The following is a 22,769-nucleotide window of genomic DNA, read 5'->3' on the forward strand; positions in this document are numbered from 1 at the left end:
TGTAATAACTCAATGTAGTTGTATAGCGTAATGTAACATTCGCGAGAATGTTTACGTCTATCGGTTGTCATGGAGACGCGTGAAAATAAACGGGCGCGTGTGAAGGGAGCGTTTTGTGGAGAAGAGAGAAAATAGATACGTAGTTGTAAGTGAGGGTCGGAACGGAACTTTGGAACTATAAGGTAGCAAGGAAGTAAACTAAAGAAGTAGATGTAATTAAAAGGTTCTTAGGGAAGAATTGAGTAGATATTTTTTTCATAAGTGAATCTTATAGTTGGCTGAAAGCAAAGTCAGCCGTAGTAATAAAGGAAATTATTGCCGTAATCGGATAATTAGAGAACTGGACATTCAAAGAAGAATTCTGAATAAATCCAGTCAGTCTACAATTACGACTTATTTCTATACTACGAAAAAAGGAATTGTACGAAGTTAAACTAGTTGATGAATGATAAATAAGAATAATTAATGTACCTTATAGTTGTTATCTGGATTTTTGAAGAGCGATTAGTAATGTTTTAGTTATTTAATGTTTCGCAAGTGTGATAAATACAATTTGAAAATGTGCTCACAAAATATTGGAAGTACTGAAGATTATTTCTGGTAAGGACAGTCATATTAGTTTATTTCAGTGTATGCAGATTTAAGTATTAGTTCCGTTGCGCTGTTTCTAAAATTTAACTGTAGCTTACCATCGAGGCTGAGAGTTGAAAATATAGACATTGAAGTGATATCTACCGTGGTTAGTGCCTGTTACGAGTTAATCGTAGAGTATAGTTGAGAGATACAAGGAAACTGATTAATTAAGAATTTCTATTGTAGTAAATTGAGTAAAGAAACTTTGTGATTCTGAAACTGTATTTGTATGTGAAAGTTTGGAAGATTGATTTATTGTGAATGACTTGACCTGATGTACTAGCTTGACTGAGTTGTCATATTTAAAAGTGGAATACATGTATTTGTTATATAACCATATATTAAATGTTTTGTTTGTTAATTTAAATATTGTGTTTGCCTGAATTTCTTTTTACTGCACCGTTCACAAAAATTCGGATCTAGCGGGAATCCCAGAAGGAAAGAAAATAAATACCATCGGCCTGAATGAGTGAAAAGACTGCTAACTAATTTTGAATTAATCTTACTAATTCATATAGACTTATCTAAGGATAGAGTGGCGCAGTATAATAGAAATTTCTCTACCCTTAGATCAGTGATTAATTTGCAATTAGTTTTCCTTTATTTTATGAAAGTGACTTTTAGCAAGATGGCGGATTTAGAACATAACATGAAAATAGAACGTCACGACACCAACAATGAACAACAAACAAGGGAGACAAGGAGCTATCAACCACTGGCAAGCAAGAACCATGTAATCAACCTATCAAGCCACACCTTGAACAGCAGTGAACTTACACTATTTAATAAAGGACTTAACTATGCAATAGCACATAAAAAGGTAAGCAAATTGGATTTTATCTACCACATAGAAAGAGGCATCAGGTTGCTACCTAACAATATAGCCGATAAAATACATTAGAAACTAGTAATGTCCTGAACATTAAGTAAACCATACAAAACAATCTCACAAAAACAGAACTAGCAGCAATTAAGTCATTAAAATCCAACCAAGACATAATAATAACGAAATCGGATAAAGGCAATGCCACTGTCGTCCTTGACAGGTCAGCATACATACTTCAGATGAATCAACTAGTAGCCAATAACAACACATATAAGCTGGTAAATTTTAACCCAACAAACAGAATAAAGAATAAAACAGAGAAAGTACTCAAGTTCGTTACATCTTGGCCACCGGACAATTTTAAAAAACTCAAGCCCCACTATGCCTGCTGCCCCCAGAATATATGGGATCCCAAACAAAAAAAAAACAAAACAACAAACAAAATGTACCGCTCGAAAAATTGTGGAAGGAATAGACAGCCATAATTACCACTTAGCCAAGAAATTAGCGTCAACACACAAGGAGTTGGTAAGTCATTCCCCCTCCTACATATAGAACACACAACACTTTATAAACAAAATTAAAAACATAACACTCGACAAAGACGACTTATTATTCAGTTTCGACGTTTCTGCCCTTTTCACAAATGTCCCCATCGATGACAATTCTCCTACTACAGAACAAATTTCTGCCCGACATTACGGCTCTCTTTGCTCACATACTACAGTCCATTTCTTACTTCATGTGGCAAAACAAATTTTACCAACAAAAAGAAGGTACAGCCCTCGACACTATTCCCCCCCCCCAACCCCAATCGCTAACTTCTACATGGAAACTTTTGAGCAAAGGGCTCTTGATTCTGCCACAATAAGACCTTCAGTCTGGCTTAGATACATTGATGACGTGTTCGCTATCTGGCCATGTGGGCAACAAACACTAAACACATTCCTTAGCCACCTGAACAAACAACACGAACGCATACAATTTACCCTCGAAATTGAAAATCAAAACGCACTCCCATTCCTAGACACACTAGTCACACGTCTTTCTTCAGGCAGTCTATCCTTCACAGTCTACCAAAAACCGACACATACGAGCCATTACATACAAGCTAATTCATACCACCACCCATCACAAAAATATGGAGTCATTAACACCCTTAAAAACAGAGCTACAACAATTTGCTCTAACCAGCAAGCCCTGAAACAAGAACTAAAAATCATCAGTGACACATTCATAAATAATGGCTGTAACAAAAATGGATCTGGATTATAGTAAAGCCATAGCCATTCCATACATTAAAGGGTGTTGTATCATATATCTCTGATATTGATATATCGAGGCAATATAATTAATTTTATCTTTTCCTACTTCAGCCGCTATATCAAATTCTATCGCATGTACCTCTTTGTTAAGTCGGTTGCGCCATTGTTAAGTGATATTCATTAATATTAATCTTAACGTTATGTGTCGCTTCTCTTGTACCTTTTCTTATGTAATTTAATCTTTTAAGGGCCACCAGAAATTACCTGTTTCCTGAATTCCATGAGCTTGTTTTCTGTGTATAGTGTGTACGCTCCAGAAGATGACCTTGACATAAAGGTTGAAACGTGGAATGTAGATTTTAGTTATATTAAACTAAAGTTTTTATTCAAACACGGTAGTTGTCTCCATAATTTTCAGAAATGTATTCGGATCACCGTGTAAGCTTAAAAGAAAAAATTAATCTAAGAATAAATTGTTCACAAATATAGTTGGAGATACTTGTTAAAAATTATAGAACACGATAATCCTAGAAATGAGAAGGGCTGATAGTTTTCTTTAAGTGTTGTTATAATATGTTGCATGACTCCATGCATATACTAAATGTTAAATTGCTGAAATTTTATGCTTAGAGTTAAGAGAGAACCCTTTCTTATTATGTGATATTGTATAATTGCAGTTTAGTTTTAATAAACATCTTTGTTTTGTTTATAAAGTGTGCTGCCTGATCTTTATGCAATGCACTTTTCTAAATAAACACGAACCTGTGAGCAAAGCAATTAAATATTAGCCACAACTGTTAAATAAGCTTTAGGATAATTTCAGAGTGAACTCTACTGGAAGTATATTTATATCTAATACCACAAGGAGAGCACTGGTGGTGCAGTCGATAAATCTAAATAAATTTCTAGAGTTCTCCCAGTATCGGAAAAATACTAATCCATAGAGTAAATATAATAAAGGATAGAAAGCTAAAGTAGGAGAGAAATAGAAAGGTAGAGAAATTAATAAAAGTAAAGATAAAGTGGAAAAGAAGTAGATAATAAAAATAATATAAAGAGACCCATTAATATAGAATATATATTACATTAATCGAGAATAGAAAATGTATCACATTTAATAATTAAAAAATATTACTATATAATACAATATGTTAAATAAATCAATAGAGACAGAAATTATTACAATGCCCTGAAATATTACATGGTGGAGGAGGATCTGATGATGAATGAGCAGGATGTATAAGAGGAATTAAGTAAACTTGATATTAATAAGGCAATAGGACTTGACAGTATATTGCCATGTGTCTTGAGGCAATGCTCTATGGAATTAATGGCACCTTTAGCACACCTGTTTAACATTAGTCTTGCAACAGACTAAGTCGCAAAGGAATGAAAGGTAGGAAAAATTGTTCCACTTCATAAGGGGGGGAGAATAATACAGGCTACTTTATAGACCAATGTCTGAGGTTGTTGTTAAGGTGTTAGAAAAGTTGGTGAGGATTAGAATTCAGAAGTGGCTTGATAATAGCAATATTCTTTATGATGGTCAGCATGGGTTTGTTAGGGAGGAAGTCATGTCTCACCAATCTGCTTACATATTACAACAAGGTGATAAATTCACTTATTAAAGAAAATGTATATATGTGTGGTATACTTGGATTTTTCAAAGGGCTAGTATCCAAATGGAAATAGATGGGATTCGATAACAGACTAGTGAGTTGCATAGCTGATTGGCTGTCAAACAGGTATTATGGAGGAGTGGTTTCCCAAAAGAGATATTAGCTGTTTGCTTATTGCAAAGCTGAACTTTGCACCATCAGCAAACAGCTACAGAAAATGAGTAGAGCTATCAGTTTAATTGCAAAGTGCAAGGTCTTGAAATTTGTGGCAAGGTTGGAATATAATTGATGGAAAATTTTTGAAGGAGGTGCAGAAGAAGAGAGATCTAGGAGTGATGAAGGACGGAGATTTGAAGTTCAGGGATCACATTGCTAAAATTGTGAACATCCCAACAGATTATGGCAAGTTTTCCATGCTCTTGCCTATTTTCGTAGTTTTTTTTCTTTTACTACTGATTCTTGTGAAATTTGTTTAGGCAGTTATTCATGTTTGTTAAGGAATCATGTTAACTTGCACTGGATTTGTTTAGGAGTATAATATCTACATAAAGTAATGATCTACATAAATATCTACATAAAGTAATGGCATCAATGGCAATATCATATTAAAAATGAGGATATTAGGAAAGAACTTGACATTGTCAGCATCCAGGAATGCGTTAGCAGAGCTAATCTCAGGTGGTATGGTTACTTAAACAGAATGGGAGGAGAAAGATTAGCAAAACAAGTGTTCTCTGCCAGGTTGGCAGGAAAACGACCCAGAGGAAGACCAAGATATAGGTGGATGGATACGGTACAAAGTGCCTTAGACGATAGAAATATAAGATCTGATAATGTTGGAGTCTTGACAAGTAACGGACTGATTTGGAGGAAAATTGTAGATAGGAAGTTAGTAATGATGTAATTTTTTCATGTAGTACTGTCATATCCTGTACACCCCTTGAGGGTACATGGCAGGAATTTGATGATGATGATGAGTAATGATCTAGGTTTTATATCTCTGATTTTAATATCAAAATCATAGATATAAAAACTCCACTTTCTTTCATAATGTGATTCATACCAATGAAGAATAAGAGCAGAAATAAAGTGTGCAGCACTGTCATACATCTGATTTATTTTACATCAAATCATCTTCCTCTACCTCCTTCGTTTCTAATTGCTGACTGTATGTATTGCTCTGTATAATGTTCCACTTATCCCATATAATTGTAACCTTTTGAAAAGCTTGGCATCTTGTTGTGTGTTGTATGCATTTTTACAGATGTATGCATTTTAACAAGCATCTGTACGAAACTTAAGTACAGAAGCTTGTTATATTTCCATGATTTCTCAACTGTTTGTTGGAAAGTGAAAATGTGATCCTGATATTGCCTGCTCGGCATGAATCTAGCTTGTTCTTTACCCATTTTTTTCCTTCTTCCTCAATTTTTTTAGCCTCTTTTTTGAGTATGCTTGCATAAATATTACTTGAAACACTTAGTAGGAAAATTCTCTGTGGTTCACACACTCAGTTTTATTTCCCTTTTTTATAGATGAGAACTATGATAGCTTTACTTTAGTAATCCAGAATTTGACCTTCTGGCCAGGTCTTCTGAATTATGCAGTGTAGCCACTGTAAAACTTTTATACCTCTGTATTCCTATCTAGTCAAATATTATCTATTCCAGTGCCTTTCTTTCTTTTTTACCTCAAAGATTAACATGTATTCCTGATTATATTCCTATTGAGTATTTCCTGCCACAGTTCTTTCATTGCTTATCTCATTTAATAATAAGTAATTATTTAATTACACCAGATGTCCAGAATATTTTTATCTTCATTTTTCATATCGCCTTTATCATCCATATTCCCATTACTTTTCTTTAGTTACTTTTTCACATAGCTTCTCTCTTACATTTTTCTCATTATTCTCTTAGGGCATCTAAGGACGTCTACTTCCTAGGAACTTTTGATATGCTTTCTTCTTTTCGAGGCCTGCCTCTTTAACTTTTTTCTCTCCACCATGTAGTTCTGGCATAAATATTTTTTTTCTATCCTTACAATTTTTTTCTTCACTGTTTGCCACTGAGACTCCAAGGTTTGGTTCTTGTTTCAAACTCTTTCATTTTTCTTGGATAATAGCAGTATAGTTGAGTCTATATGCTTGTCCTCTTCTTTTATTTTATCTGCTTCTTATTCTCTGGAAGAGCCATCCTCATAAAGTAGTGCCCAGTGACTACTACTACTGCTAGCTATTTAAGAAGAATATCAATAATTTCCTTTTCTTTTAAACCTTGTTACATAGCTGCTACAGTGCTATTGACTCTGCAACTTTTCACATAGAATATATACACTATGTTGACAAAAGTATTTGGACATCTTACATGCCATGCAAATTTCAGATCCTACCACATGCAGATATTTAGGAAGTGTCTGCATAAGTCTTGTAATATAAGGTGGGATGTGCTGCACGTTTTGCACTGTACTCAATGTCAAGACACAACACTCAGCTGAACCGACAGACTTTCAACATGGGATGGTAGTTGGATGTCACATCAGCCGTCTTTCTGTCTGTGGCATTCCTACCCAACTCAATATACTGAAATCCACCATTTCTTATGTCATTCATAGATGAAAAATTGATGGTGCTACTACAGTAGGAAAACACCCTGGGAAGACAACACCGACACTCACTGACTGGGATCAACAAGCTGCATCTCGAAATGTTCAAGCATCCTGCACATCATTAGTGGCAGACCTCCCAGTCAACCTGGAAAAGTGCTGCTGGGACATCTGTCAATGCTAGAACTGCCTGCAAAGAATTGCATGCCATAGGTTACCACAGCAATTCTACTGTGGTAGTTCTGCTGAGTTTTTCCAGACACCAGTCCAGACTGCTGAGTTTGGACTGTGTCTTTTACACCATTCCTGTTCCTGGACCATAGATGATTGGAAAAGGCTGTCAAGTTTGCTGGAGGCTTGGTAATGGTATGGAGGTGTTTCAGTTGGATTGGACTTGGTACATTGGTAGACATATCCATAATGTCTGATGGCTACCTGAACATCCTGGACAACTTCATACTTCCAACACTATGGAAGTATTTTAGCAGTGATCCTTGCATGTTACAGCATGACAATGCTCTATGTCATATGAGACTGTTTTCCACAAAACAGCATTGGACTGTTAAACTGGCTGGCTCAGAGTCAGACCTCAACCTCCATTGAACATCTTTGGGATAAATTAGAATGCCAGATTTTCTCCAGACTACAGCAGCTGTCATCAGCAATAGTGGATAGCTTTGCACAAGGAATGAAAGAATATTCCTGTTGTGATGTATCAGAAATTGGTTGAAAGCATGCCCCGAAGGGTAGTTGCTATCATTCAGGCCAATGGTGTTACCACTCAGTACTAGAAATGTAATTAACATGCATTTTTTTTACTACAACTAGGTGTTCCAATTATTTGATTTCATCAGAATTAGCCTGAAACATTGACCATACATAAAAAAGAATGCCCAATCTATTGCAGTACTTATATGAACCTTGGGAGTCTGAAATGCTCATAGATTTTCAGGCTGTCTTGAATTGGGCATATAGTCAACCTTCATGAAATCTGCTTAGTCTGTAACAACAATTCTCTCTTTATATCTTCATGTTAGTGGAACTGCTGGGTGTGTTAACAGTTCTCAGTATTTATGCCTTTCAGCTATAGACATTAAACCAGCAATGTCCAGGTTTCTGGTCCAGTAAGTATTCATTCTATCAAGAGTATCAAGTTTGTTTCTTTAATGCACAGCTGCACATCTCTAAGAAAATACTTTAAAAAATAATTATTTTTTAATATCATCTTCGGCTGGAAAATGAGATTTCTCAATACAGTAACTCACATGATAGCTTGAGAGCCTCCGTAGCTCAGTCAGTATAGACGAATCCCTTTGGTTGGAAAGACCTGGGTTCAATTCCCGTCAGTGACATGAGGAATCATTATCTGGTCTTTTTTGAAGAAAGGTGAGTTAGCCAGTCTGATAGGGAGATAGGGGATTTTTTCACCCAGAAACTCGGGTTTTCCGGGTGAAAAAATTCCCAAGAACACACACACACACATGGGTTAGTCATGAATATGTCCCAGCCATATGCCAGTCCTAAGCTCAGATAAATTTTGGAGGTTGCGGAAAGCAATGGTGGACTACCCTGTAAAAATCTCACCAGGAATACTTAGTGGGCAAAGCCTACAAATTCACCTACAGTCGGAAATGACTGAAAGGGAAAATCAGTCAGTCATGATAGTTTGTACACATTTTTGATTTCACACCACAAACTATGAAATAATATGGATGGATTATATAAAATTCAAATTAATTACTTTAATATAATAATTAATGCCAATATTTATCCACTTTTAAGACGATATTCAAAGTGTCCAAAACCACTAATATTAATTAACAAAGTACATGTTCATTTCATTAATGCTTGCTGTGCTTGCACAGTCAGAAATGAACTAATATCTATAACTATAAATAAAATTTTCTTTAAAAAAAATAACTAACTAAATAAATAAATGAGAATATCAAACACTGAGGATAATTTTTCCAAATTTAGATATATTAATGTAAAAATAAATGTAAGATTTATTTTTTATTTAAGTCACGATGGTTAACTTCAGGCTACAATCTCAGTTCTCCTGGAATAGTCTTAAATGTTTGCTTTAAACCTGACTGTCCGTTTGCATGGCATCCTATATAAAATCCACATAACTGATGTTACTGGAGCACTTCAGGACTGCCTTGTTTCCATTCATAATTTATATCCTTCAAGAAAGAAACTGAACCATATAACAATATTAATATTACCACCACGGAAGTTGTTGTTCATATAATTTTTTGCCAACACACTATAAACTATGCACTGAAATAATCAACATTAAGTCTAATAAATTATAACATTCAAAAACTACTGCAACCTGGATTGGCAGAACGTTGGCAAGCATCTTCATGCCCTTCATCCCATACCTAGAATTTGGATGGCATTACATATAACTATACTTTTGCTGTTACATTATTTGTCCTGCCTAGTTGGCTAAGTGGTTAGCATAGCCACTCTCTAACCAGCAGACCATAGTGCTTTGGCAGGTTCAAATCCTGCCACAAGCATGAATATGTGATTGTCTTCAGGTGGTAGATGAAATTCATTACCTGGTGTGAGCTCACCACTCCACTTACTGGAGGCCTGAAGTTACTTGAAAAAATTCCATATTTGGTCTCTAGAGCAGAGTTTTTGGACCTGGTAAAAAACAAAACATACAAAAAAAATTAATAAAAAAAGAATAGGTAAAAAGTATCCTTAGCCCACCCATGGTATTACTGTACTAGAGATTTACAACCTTTTGTGAGTGAGAGTCACATAAAAAAATTTAAAAATATTGACTTTTGCTGTAAGATTGGAAGTATTACATATAAATCTACTTTTGCTGTTACATTGGATAACGTTACAATTCTGTAACTATAATACTGTGATATGTTATGTTCCTTTACTTTCATTATTCTGAAAGATGGCCTGAAGCTAAAATGCAATTTCCATATATGAAATAGTGTGTCCCAGGTTTTGAGATCTGCTAGAGCCATATTTTTATCAATTCTCAGTATTCTAACCATCAATCATTCAATCAGATCTTAAATTTCTAGGAAAACCTGGTCCTAATATTAACTGCTTTACATAAATTGCTCTGATTCACTTAATCACTTACCCATGTTATAAATTTCAATGAGAAATGTAAAGTTTGCTTTGGAATTTATAACTTAATTTATTGAAACTAGAATTTAGCATTGAAATTTATTATAGGCTTAGCCATTTGTTATATTACATTAATCATAATGAGTTATTCTTTCTTCATAACCTTTCTCCATCTGCAGCACTGTATAGATCAATGTCTTATGTTTGAAATTGTCTCTGTAAAAAAAAATAAATAAATCAGAATGACTCACTAATGATGACTTAAAAAGTTTATAAGGCTGTGGAACCTTTACATATACATGACATTACAAATATATGTTAGAAACTATAAGCATAATAATGTTTAGAAATTACAAACTTTCACTGTCAAACTCATAGGGAAGACAAAAAAGTTTATTATGGTGAATAGTTTGCTATTGTGCATTTTCCCCACAGTCTCATTTATTGTGCATTGTGCCTGTGAGACTTTGGTCAGGACATTTCAATACTTTTTTTATAGTGAGTGAGTTTGTTATAACAGTTGTGTTTTCTATAGTGAGAGTTGACTATAAATAAAGCACTCTCAACCAGAACTCAAAATCACTTCTATTCCTTTTCTTGATGAAAAAATCCAAGTATGGTTATACAGGGAATGTTTAAATGTTTATTTATTCTTTATGTAGGTTTGCCAAATCATCCTAACATTGCTGAATTTCAACAGGTATGTGATAGAGCAATTTCCCTTCAGCCTCAGCCAGTAACATTGTTAACTGCACTGCTCCACAATAAGGAAGAGGTAATACTTATTAAAATAATTTAAGATTAGCCTTTAATATCTCCTGTAAATGAAAAATTGTATTTATTCTCTGAAATCACCTTGGAAGCAATCTTCTTCTGATGTATGTGCACTTATAAACAGTTATATTTTATTGGATATCTTTTATGTACTACAAGTGTGATTCCTTCAGATAGTTCTCTTCTTCTGAAAAAATATTATTATTATTACCCTAAGACCCCCCCCCATGGAGTCAAAGACTCATTTAGGGTGGTCCCTTTGTCATGCACACACAGCTCATCATACTGTGCTTTAAACACATTCAACTTCTCTGCAGACACCACACTCTCAGGCAAGGCATTCCAATCACTCAGAATTCTTCATACAAAAAACCTTCTTCTCATCCCTTATTCACACCCTCTTTATACAGTTTCCAGGTATGACCTCTTGTTCTCCCCTGATCTCCCACCATTTTATGAAAAACCTCTTCAACATTGATCCTATAACAACCCCTTGCCAACTTGTACATCTATATCATATCACTCCTCTTCCTCCTGTCCACTAGACTGTAAATTGCATCTTTTCAATCTTTCCTCTTATTCAACATTCCAGAGATCACATACTCCTTAGTCAGTCACCTCTTGACCCTTTCCAACATCTTTTGATACTTTGAAAACCAGATGACTAAATCTGTGCACAGTAGTCCATGTGTGGCCTAATCAGAGCCTTATGCAGTTGAACAAGAATCTCCTTACTTCTACAAGTCAGTGTCTTTTGCATCATTCCCAGAATTTCTTGTGTTGTTCTTGCAATTTTTACAATGTGTCCTTTAAATTTCAGATCTGTATCCACCACCCCAAGATCTCTTATTTCCTCCACCTCCAACAATATATCCCCACCAAGTGTAAATTCTACATCCCATCTTTGTTTCCAAAATTTTAAAACCTTACATTTCGCAACATTGTAATGTTGCGAAAGGTATTCAATCTATTCAAGTCTTCTTGTAAGGCCATAACATCTGCTCTACTCCTCATAGTTCGTCACAACTTTGCATCATCTGCAAAAAACTGAATATCTCCATCCAGACCTTTCCCAATACCATTAACATACTGGTTAAACTGCAATGGTTCTAAAAGAGACCCCTAAAGCACACCACTGGATATTGCTCCCCCATACACAGTCTTCAATCCAATGCACTAGTCTATAATATCCAACCACATCTACTCTAGTTTGACTATCAGCTTATCATGCAGTAATCTATCAAAAGCCTTTGCAAAATTTAAATATACAAGTGTGTATCCATCTCCTTTCTCCAATGATGCCGTCACCTTATTGTAATAAGTAAGTAGATTACTAAAACATGACCTCCCTTTAGCAAATCCATGCTGTCTATCAAAGATAATACCATTGTTGTCAACCCAATTCTGGATCCTGGTTCTCACTAGCTGCTCCAGACCTTTAACCTCAACAACTAACACACAGATAGGCCTATAATTTGATACTCGAGTTCTGTCACCTCCCTTATGAAGTGGCACAATCTTGTTTGGAATTTGACCCAGTGCAAGACTCATATTAAACAATATGTCAATGCAGATACCAACTTCTTGGCACATTCCTTGAAAATACATGGTGATATATTATCTAGTCCCACAGTCTTATTAACATCAAGTTTTCTCAATTCCCCATATACCTCTTTTTCACTTACAGTCAGTCTCTCCTCCTCATCATCATCAACTGCTCTCAAACTCTCCATGATGTCACATTCACAAAAATGAAAGACCTTTATGAACTGCTCATTAAGTATCTCTCAATTATATCCTCTGCAGCAGTTGTTCTTATACCATTTTTTCCAATTTCCAATCAGTGTCGTCCTTCCATAATCCTTTTTCTTTTCTTTTTTTTTTTTTTTTTTGCTGGCTACATATTGAAGGAACCTCCCTAGGATTATTTTTAGCTTCATTAGCTAACTGCTGCTCACACTTCACTTTTGCTATCTTTACTAACCAAGTTACTGTCCTTGCCTATTCTTTGTAATTCTCATGGAATTCATTATTACCACTCCTCTTTTGCTGCCTCCTTATACCTTTTTTTCATCTGTATTGCATGTTTAATCTCCAATGGTTCTAAAAGAGCCATTGGAGATTAGCCATTTCACACCTACCTTATTTAACCTTCTGACCCTTGGAATACATTTAGACATTGCTTCTACTAGACAGTTCTCGAATATCACCCAAGTTGCATTGATCTCCTTTCTAGCCAATCCTTATTCCATGCTACACCTACAAGCTGTCTCCAATGTCTCCAATTCGTATCAAAATATCTTCAGCAGATATTCTTTTGGGTGCATTGGTGAAGTTGTGGCCATGTGCGAGGGCATTGAATGCTTCAGGTTTCACACTAAATGACGAAAGGTTGACTACCGTTTCGATAGGAAGTTGTGGTTTCGAGATCAAGTTCTTTTTTAAATTTTCAAATTTTTTAATGTGTCGATCTCGTGCTTTTTTAAATTCTTTCTCTGTTGCAGTGCACGAGATGTCGTTTAAAATAGGCTAAATTTCGTGACTTAAGGTGCTTGAAAGGTCATCTTCGAGTGCCTGGATAGCTAAGTTAGCATCATTCAGGAAACAACAAATCATAGCAATTTGTTCCCTGAGCAAAGCTTGGCTGGCACAGTTATAAATACGAAGAGCCTTTTGTGAAGAGAAATGGTGCTCGAATTTGACACAGTTAGGAATTACCTGGTTATCCCGGCAGCATTTTAGGAAGGTGAGACGATTCAGTTGTCTTGACACCCTCGCGTGTGGCCACAACTTCGCCATTGCACCCAGAAGAATATCTGCTAAAGATATTTTGATACGAATTGAACGCGGGATACGACACCTTCCAAACCACGTTGCCAATGATATTAGACTGGATGTAGCTTGTGTTCTGACCAAAGCTAAACCACCAAAAGCCAACATGCCCAGTAAGGAAATTAAATCTCTACTAGAATTAAAGAAAACCAAGGAAATAATAATCACCAAAGCTGATAAAGGGAACGCCACAGTATTGCTTAACCAAAAGGATTACACAGGTAAGCTGAAAGCTCTATTGTTAGATCGGGCTACTTACCTCCCTATCGAGTACAATCCCACCAACTCACAAATTAGAAAACTCCACAGGCTCCTTAAGAAGGTCACTTCTTGGCCTGTGGAAATCACTAACAAATTAAAACCATTTAACTCCATACACCCCCCCCCCCTCGTATTTATGGACTCCCAAAAATTCATAAGGAAAATGTGCCATTACGTCCCATAGTGGATGGCATTGATTCCCCCACATACAAACTAGCTAAACATTTGGCCAAAGCTCTCTCTCACTATACTGGCAACACACCTTCACACATAGAAAACCTTACACTCAAACACATTGGCGTAATGGTCAGTTTTCATGTCTCCTCCTTATTCACAAATGTCCCACTCAAAGAATCCTTAGAGCTAATCCAAGCTAAATTTCCTCCCGATATCACAGCTCTATTTCAGTTCACAATGAACTCAGGCTATTTTGTTTGGCAAGGAAAATTGTACAAACAAACAAATAGAGGGGGCAGCCATGGGCTCTCCACTCTCCCCACCCTTGGCCAACTTTTATATGGAGACTTTTGAAGAGAAAGCCTTAAACTCTGCCCCACAAAAACCAACCATTTGGCTTTGCTATGTTGATGATATGTTCGCTATTTGGCCACATGGCTCCAATGCACTCCTCTCCTTCCTAACACACTTAAACAACCAACACCCCAGAATCAAATTCACCCTGGAAGAGTAAAAAAACAACTGCCTTCCTTTTTTTAGACACACTAGTCACCTGCCAGCCTGATTATTATTATTATTCCTGACACCTCCAAGGAGTCTGAAGACTCATCGCGGGAGGACACCTACAACTGTCTGGTGGAACTTTGGTTTTCTCAGTCTATGGAAAACCCACCCATACAGGCAGATACATTCACCAACAATCCCACCGCACCACCTCGCAACAATATGGAGTCATTAAGACACTAACACAACAGGGCTAAACTTGTCTGTTCAAATGACAATGCCCTAACCACAGAACTAAACCACATGCTCGACACTTTCTCAGCCAATGGCTATCCCCCCAAAAAAAATCCAAAAAATATTGAGACCAGTAACCACAACCCCCTCCCCCTCACAACAAGGATTACTCTAAATCCATCACCATACCCTATATCCGAATAAATTACAACAATCCTAAGAAAACATGACTTAACTTCTTGTTACAGACCATATAAAAAATTGGCATCCCTTATCTGCTCTACTAAAGACCAACCTCCCCCACTAGACCTACCTGGTGTATACCAGGTCCATTGCAGCTGTAAGCTGTCCTACTTTGGCCAAACAGGCAGGACAGCAAATATCAGAATTTCAGAACACAAGGACTACATCCGGTTTCACCAATACAGCCACTCTGGTCTTGCTGACTATGCACTGGATACCTGCCATAGAATACGGTGGAAGAAAGCCACGATAATACACCGCAGTAAATACAAATATGAAAGGCTTTTCATGGAATCAGCTTCAGCCCTAAGAAACAATCCAAACCTCAACAAATTTGGCTGCATGAGACTGCCTCAAATTTTGGAAACCTACATCAGAAGACCTTCAGCCCAATTGCCCAAGAATACCAACATTGCCTGCTAGGGGACACCATCAGGACTTTAGGAGAAATAATACCTTCCTGCTTTTTCCTCACTTACTGTTTGTTGTGCCTGGGTGCACGTCTTGTTCTTAAGTTCCTTGAAAATGGCAACATGACGTTGCCGAAATATTGAAGTATATTAAAATTTATTTTAATGTATATCCTAGTTTACGTTGTAATTTCCTTAAATTATTTAGTAAAAATTTCCATATTTAATTTGCAATTTTCACTAAATATTGTGCCTCAATGGTTGAAATATTTTACTTGTTCTAGATTCACCATTCAGGATACAGTGGATGTTTACAATGTCTTTGGTCTTTTTATTGATTTTGGTAGAATCAAATTCAGTATGAAAATCATACCAAATTTATTACAACAGTTATTCAGTTTAGTCAGGGAATTGTGCAGACTTGTATTGGATTTATTCAGAAGTATGACATCATCTGCATAAAGTAAAGAGCTAAGTTGACATCATCAGTTTTGATATCAGATTTAATACTACTTTATTTCATAATGTGATCCATATAAATAATGAATAACAGTGGAGATAATGGGCACCTTTATCGCACACCTGATTTTGCCTCATACCTCATTCAATTCTAACTGCTGACTTACAGCTTAAATAGAGACTATGTATTGCTTGATATAATGTTCCATTCACACCATATAACTAACATTTTGAAGAACTTTCCTCTTGGCACCTTCTCACATGCCTTTCCCAGATCAACAAAACTTAAATATAAATCTCTGTTATATTCCCATGATTTCTCAGTTATTTATCTTAAAGTAAAAATCTGATCCTTATAATCTTTATTTGGCTGGAATCCAGCTAGTTTTTCACCAAGCTTCCCTTCCACAATTTTTCTTAGCTGTTTCTCAAGTATACTTGCATAAATATTACCAGGAACACTTAGTAGGGAAATATCTCTGTAATTCTCTCATTCAGTTTTATTTCCCTTTTTTATAGATGGACCTATGAGAGCTCTGCTCCGATTATCTGGAATTTTACCCTCTGACCAGGCCTTCTAAATTATACAATGCAGCCACTGTAGAACTTTTAGACCTCCATATTTGAGCATTTATGACCAAATTTCATCTACTCCAGCTGCCTTTTGAAGACTATACCTACTCCTTCTTTGCCATGATTATCATTGCCTGAATATAACATTTTGTATTTGTTGCTAAGATAGTTCTCAACTGTTTTTGTCTTCTTTGTTTCAGTCAGGTCTAATATGTCAATCTTGTACTTATCCAATTCTTCCACTTCCATTCCTCTTCCATTGATGCTGATGTTGATAGTACCAGACTTGAACTCTGTTGAGTTGGGATTTGTTCCAGGTAGCTGACTTTTTTGCTGTTCGCCCTGGTTCCCTGATGAAAAGAACAGGGGGTCTTGTTTAACCAGACGATGCTCCAGCCAGCAAAATTCTGCCATCTTGTGCATCATTTTACATTGTGGTTTTACAAGGAAAGCTAAGTACTGAGAAAGTTATAGAAACATTATTATTGTTTTAATTGCTGAGATTTGAAATTCCTCTGTGAAACTGCAGCAGCAAAATCACTAATAAACTGACTTATAAGAATAATATCAGCCAAATACCTGCTCCTGATTTGTAGTCACTCTCCTACTTCAGTCTTGGGTCATTTTTTATATACAAAATGCTTTTTTTAGATGATTGTGTATTACTCGATATTTAACTAATCATTTATATTGCATAGCAGTGGTCCAGTTTATTACAAAATTGAGATACGTCAACAAAATTTAGTAAAGATCCCAAATTGTCTTCTTTGCAGGTAAGACTGTTAAACCATTAATAGCTAGTGAAGTATCTTACTTTCATAGCTCATTGGTGATGGTTAAAAAATAATCAACTAAATATATAATCCAAAATATCAGCATTACATACATGGTAATATTCAATCATTTCATGTACCAACTGAAAAAAAAAAAGCCAGTAGTTCAGTAGATCTGTTTTCACAAGTGAAAACCACACCACACTCAGACATTACCACAGTTAAGGAGATGTGAAATTAAGTTGAAAAAACTGTAGTGAAGCTGCAAAATTTTTCAGCTACAGAGATGTTCACACACACCAGGTATATATTTGATTAAGTGCACCTGGTACTTAATCAAATATTCCTCTTTAGCCTTCAGAATTGTTTCACCATTCTGAGGGTCTGATTGGAAAGTCAAATTCCTGATGATTGGAGTCACGCTTTCATAGTACCATTTATAAAAAAGGAATAAAGCTGAATATGGGAATTACAGGTGAATTTCTCTATTAATTGTTCCAGGTAAGATTTATGCAAGCATACTTGAAAAGAGGTTGAGAAAGATTGTGAAAGAGAAACTTGGAGAAGAACAAGCTGGGTTCAGGCCAAATAAAGGTTGTCGAGATCAGATTTTCACTTTAACACAAATAGTTGAGAAATTGTGAGAATATGACAAGGATCTGAAAAAAGGCATACGACAAGTTTGTCAGTCAGCAGTTAGAATTGAAAGAAATACATTAAGATGGTTTGATGTAAAATCAGAGGTAAGACAAGGAAGCACATTATCTCCCCTCTTATTCATCATCTGTATGGATCCCGTTATGAAATAGCATTAGGCCTGATATTAGAATTGGAGATATCAAACTTAGCTCCTTCCTTAATGCAGATGACATACTCCTAAACACATCTAGTGCAAGTCTCCAGAATTCACTAACTAAATTGAATAACAGCTGTAACAAATTTGGCATGAAAATCAGCAATAAAAAGACCAAAACTATGAAAATTGACAAAAACATTGAACACGTCAACTGCATTCCAAATGGCGAGCCTATAGAAGTAAAATATTTCAGCTGTTTAGGCACAGTTTTTAGTGAAGATGGCAGGTTAAATCTGAACCTAGATAACAGAATAAGCAAAGCTGACATGGTGTCTGCTGAATAAATTTATATAGCATAAGGGAGAAATTAGCTGGCACACTAAACTATTACTATAAAAGATGGTGTTTAAACTAGTTTTAAGTTATGGATTCTGAGAGTTGGATTAGAAATAAAGCACTTGATCAAAGACTAGAGACCACAGATATTAGGGTTCTGAGGAAAATTAGGAGAGTGAACCATTGGTATCAATGGCAGAATCATATTAAAAATGAAGATATTAGAAAGGAACTTGACACTATTAGCATTCAAAAATGTGTCATTTAAATAGAATGGGTGAGGAAAGGTTGAAAAACAGGTGTTTGATACCAAGATGGCATGAAAGAGACCCAGAAGAAGACCAAGGTCATAGTGGATTGATTCAGTTAAAAGTGCATTAGAAACAGGAAATGTTAGATATGACAATATTGGAGTGCTGACAAATAATAGACTAATTTGGAGGAAAATTATGGATAGGAGATTAATAATAATGTAAACTTGATCATGTAGTGCTGTCATAATAACCTGAACACCTCTTGTGGGTACATATCAGGAAATTGATAATGGTGATATGTAAGGCCTCACCTTATAATTCTTTGCTTTATGATGATTTTCAGTTATGACCAGTGCGCATTTGCTGCATTTGTTCACACATCAGTTTTAGCAACATGGCACTGCCGTAAATTAACTAAGGTACAGTTTTGGAGGACAATGAGTTTGTTTACAGCATTGTTATGCACTGCATTCCTCTATGTTTTTGTATTTTGCTGTGAATTATAAACTCTGTAATTATTATTACATTTTATTTTATTGTGATTGATAATGGCAGATAAAAATCAAAGTAAGGGCACTGTTGTTTCCAGTGAAAAGAAGACTTGTAAACCTATTACATTAGATATATGATTAAAATTTTTTAATTTATTTATTATGTATCAAACACTGGGATAGCCACAAGCTAAACTTACGTTGCACAACTGTTATTATAGTTGTTGAAAACAAAAAAGTTCTTAGTTGAAGCGAAAAGTACCATACCGTTTAATATATCATTATCTATAGCTGTGACAGTCTTGCTGCCGAAATGGAAAAACAGCTTCAACTTACTTCTTTAACTTAAGGCTTAGATTTGCCCATTTGCTCCAGACAAACAGAGCAGTCTAGAGTTTGGGTAAAGTTGTTAGAGAGGCTAGTGATGACCAGGATTCAAAATTGGATTGATAACAACAACATTCCTTTTCATAGACAGCATGTGTTTGCTGAAGGAAGATCTTGTTTTAGCAGTCTACTTATGTATTATAACAAAGGTGACAGGTGCATTGGACAAAGGGGGAAGCATACATGGTGGTATATTTAGATTTGCTAATGCCTTTGATAGATTGCCACATGACCAGCTGGTAATTAAACTGGAATAGATGCCATTGGATATTAGATTTGTGCACAGGATTGGAGATATGGCTGTCTAATAGGTATCAGCAAGTTGTATATGGCTGGTGATAGCCCAGAGGAGAAATATTGCCAGTGGTGTGCCCCAAGGGTCTGTTTTGGATCCATTGCTATTTAATTTGGATGTAAATTATATTGAAAAGGGCTTGAATGGTGATATATAGTTGTTTCCAGATGATGCAAAGTTGGGAACTTTGCATCATCTGGAAGAACTATGAGGCATACAATGATTGTAGCCTTCCAAATGAACTTGAATAGACTTTCTGAATGGTTAAATGAAGGCTACCATTTCAACATATCAAAGTGTAAGTTTTTAAAGTTTGGGAAGTACAGATGGGATGCAGAGTATAAGATTAGTGGGGATATCTTAAAGGTGGAGGAGATGACATATAGGAGTAAGGATGTTAATTCTATTATATGAGACTTTGATCAGACCTTATATGGATTACTGTGCATAGATTTAGTCACTAAGTTTTCAAAAGGATGAAGAGGTGTTGGAATAGGCTCAGAAACGATTCACTCAGGTGGTCTCTGGAATGTAAAGTAGATGAGGGGAATACAAATGCAGAGTCTAGTGAATAGAAGGATGAGGAGGCAGACATGTTCAAGGCATATAAGTTGGTAAGAGGTTATAACCAGATTAAATGTGGATGAGATTTTTCATAAAAGGGTTGGAGATAGAAGGAGAACAAGAGGCCAATCCTGGAAGTTGTATAAAGAGGATGTGAGAGCAAGGGAGTGAGAAGTAGGTTTTTTGCATGGAGAGTTGTAGGTGGTTGGAATGCACTGCCTGAAAGTGTGATGAGTGTGGAAGCAGCGAATACATTCAAGTCAGAGTATGATAAGCTGTGTAATGGGGGAGGGGAACCTCCCGTGACGAGCCATTAACTCCATGGAAGTCTGATAATAATAAAAATAAAATGTTAATGATCATTACATGCATGTACAAGTTGATGCATGTAATGCATCAACTTGTGAATTTCATCTCCAGTAGGGTGATGAAATTCATATACAAATTCATATTGAAGTCCCTCAAAAAGTTCCATGTTTAATCTCAAGCAAGATTTTCAGGTTATCTACTCCTTAACTTACCCACTATATTAATGTGGTGCAGGTTTTGCAGTCTTTTGTGGTTAGGATTCCTATAAAACATAACTATTGCATAAAGAGATGAAATATAATAAAAGCTTGTCTTCTTATGCCAAGCTTATCTTGGCATAGATATGCTTTTAAGCATTTGTTATCAAATCTGCTTTTCTGCTTGACTTGATGACTTTATTTTCTACATATAGGCATAAGTTAAATAATGTATAATAATTGCATAACTTGAATATTGCATAAATGTTTTGTAATAATTGTAAAAAAAATATATATACGTATATATATATATATATATATATATGGCTATAATTGTATATAGTCGTGTTTTTTAGAAATGCAATTTCTGGTACATGATAGTTAAAATATTATTTTGAAAAACTTTTCAAGTTTATAACATTAGCTGTTTTTATTTTGTAGGGTATACATTTGGTTAATCATTTAAAGCTTTCAGTCTATGATCTTGAACTACTTTTGTGCATTCTCAATTATAGAAATGAAAAAATATGTGACAGGTCACTTAAGTTCCAAATAGAACATATACCTGAAAAAATGAAACTGAAGGATATTAAAGAATGGGTTTGTGAGGTTTTAAAATACAGAGGTGAAGCTTCCTTACTGAAAGAACTGCAAGACTGGAATTTCCCTGGATTTCCACTTGATACCAGTATGTTAAAAGACATTGGTATCAATTATAATTTTCATAAACATAAGAGGCTAATGAAAAGACTTACAGAACAGTGGCTTCAGAGTGATTTCAAAATAACTACGCAAGAACTTTTAGAACGACTTCAAGCTGAACAAAAAATTGCAGAAGAAAAGAAAAAAGCAAAACATAAAAGTAAAATGTGAAATATGTTTTTTAAAAAAACAGTTTACTGTAAAAATAAAATTATTACTAATATCCAGAAAGCTAGCAGATAAATTTGAAATATGATTTGGCACCAGTACATATAAATTGTACATAATACATCAAGTGTCCAACAGTAAGATGCTTCACGTTTCCCAGTTTAACAGTTCTGAGTTCTAAACTTTCAAGTATTATGTCAGTTTTCATACTACAATGTAATATGAAATATGTTTCATGAGCACCTCCATAGTCAGAAACCTTACTGTGAAAATCCAAAATATCCACACAATATCTATCATTCCTATCTTTGAATTCATAACTGCCTCTTGCAACCTATTTCATTTATTCACCACTCTTACTCAATTTCTAAAGATAACCCTTTTATTCTTCCCCCTTGCCTAGTGAAATATTTCCTCTGCATCAATGCTTTTGCAACCAACCCTCCATTTATAATCATAGAGAACATTTTGTCACTCATCTCTGTATTCCTCTCCATCACTTATTAATCCCCCCCCCCAAAAAAAAAACCAGTGACCAGATTTGAGCACATTAATACAGATGTGGATATATCAAGGCCTTATAAAGAGGAATGATAACTTCCTTATCTCTGCATGTTAGTTTGTTCTACAATAACCAAGTAATCCCATGATATTAGCAATATGTTTTCTGTACTTCAACTTTCTACCCTCTCCCAGTCTGATTTCATCAATTTCCTGGAGTAGTTTCATCAATGTGGTACACAGCTTTTAAAATGTTTTGTAATCTTTTCATTCCGAAATGCATAACCTTACATGTTTCTATATTAAACTGGTGTCCCCATTATCTATAGGCCATCTACATCAAGATATCAAGGCAAGTTCTCTACATTGCCTTGATATCTATCACCTTACCCAATTTTGTATCATTAGCAAATAACTGAATATTTCAATAACTATAACACTTTTTATGAATGTTAGTGAAGTGAGTTTTAATTT

The 22,769-nt window shown here is 35.4% G+C and overlaps 1 protein-coding gene across 2 annotated transcripts in view; it reads left to right on the top strand.

Moving 5' to 3' along the window:
* The window catches only part of LOC150105011 (CCA tRNA nucleotidyltransferase 1, mitochondrial-like), an 83,366-nt gene extending 61,515 nt beyond the window's left edge, over positions 1-21,851 (top strand). For both annotated transcript variants that reach the window (XM_090396101.1, XM_090396100.1), the window contains exons 7-8: positions 10,718-10,830; positions 21,366-21,851. In XM_090396101.1, the coding sequence (XP_090252227.1) occupies positions 10,718-10,830; positions 21,366-21,797 (545 nt within the window). In that variant the 3' untranslated portion in view covers positions 21,798-21,851. The remainder of the gene's footprint in view (positions 1-10,717; positions 10,831-21,365) is intronic.
* The last annotated feature ends 918 nt before the right edge of the window (positions 21,852-22,769 follow it).

The sequence above is a fragment of the Typopeltis vanoorti genome, chromosome 7, assembly GCF_054136105.1.
Source record: "Typopeltis vanoorti isolate ZY-2024b chromosome 7, IOZ_Tvanoo_1.0, whole genome shotgun sequence".
In the NCBI taxonomy this organism is placed as follows: Eukaryota; Metazoa; Arthropoda; class Arachnida; order Uropygi; family Thelyphonidae; genus Typopeltis; species Typopeltis vanoorti.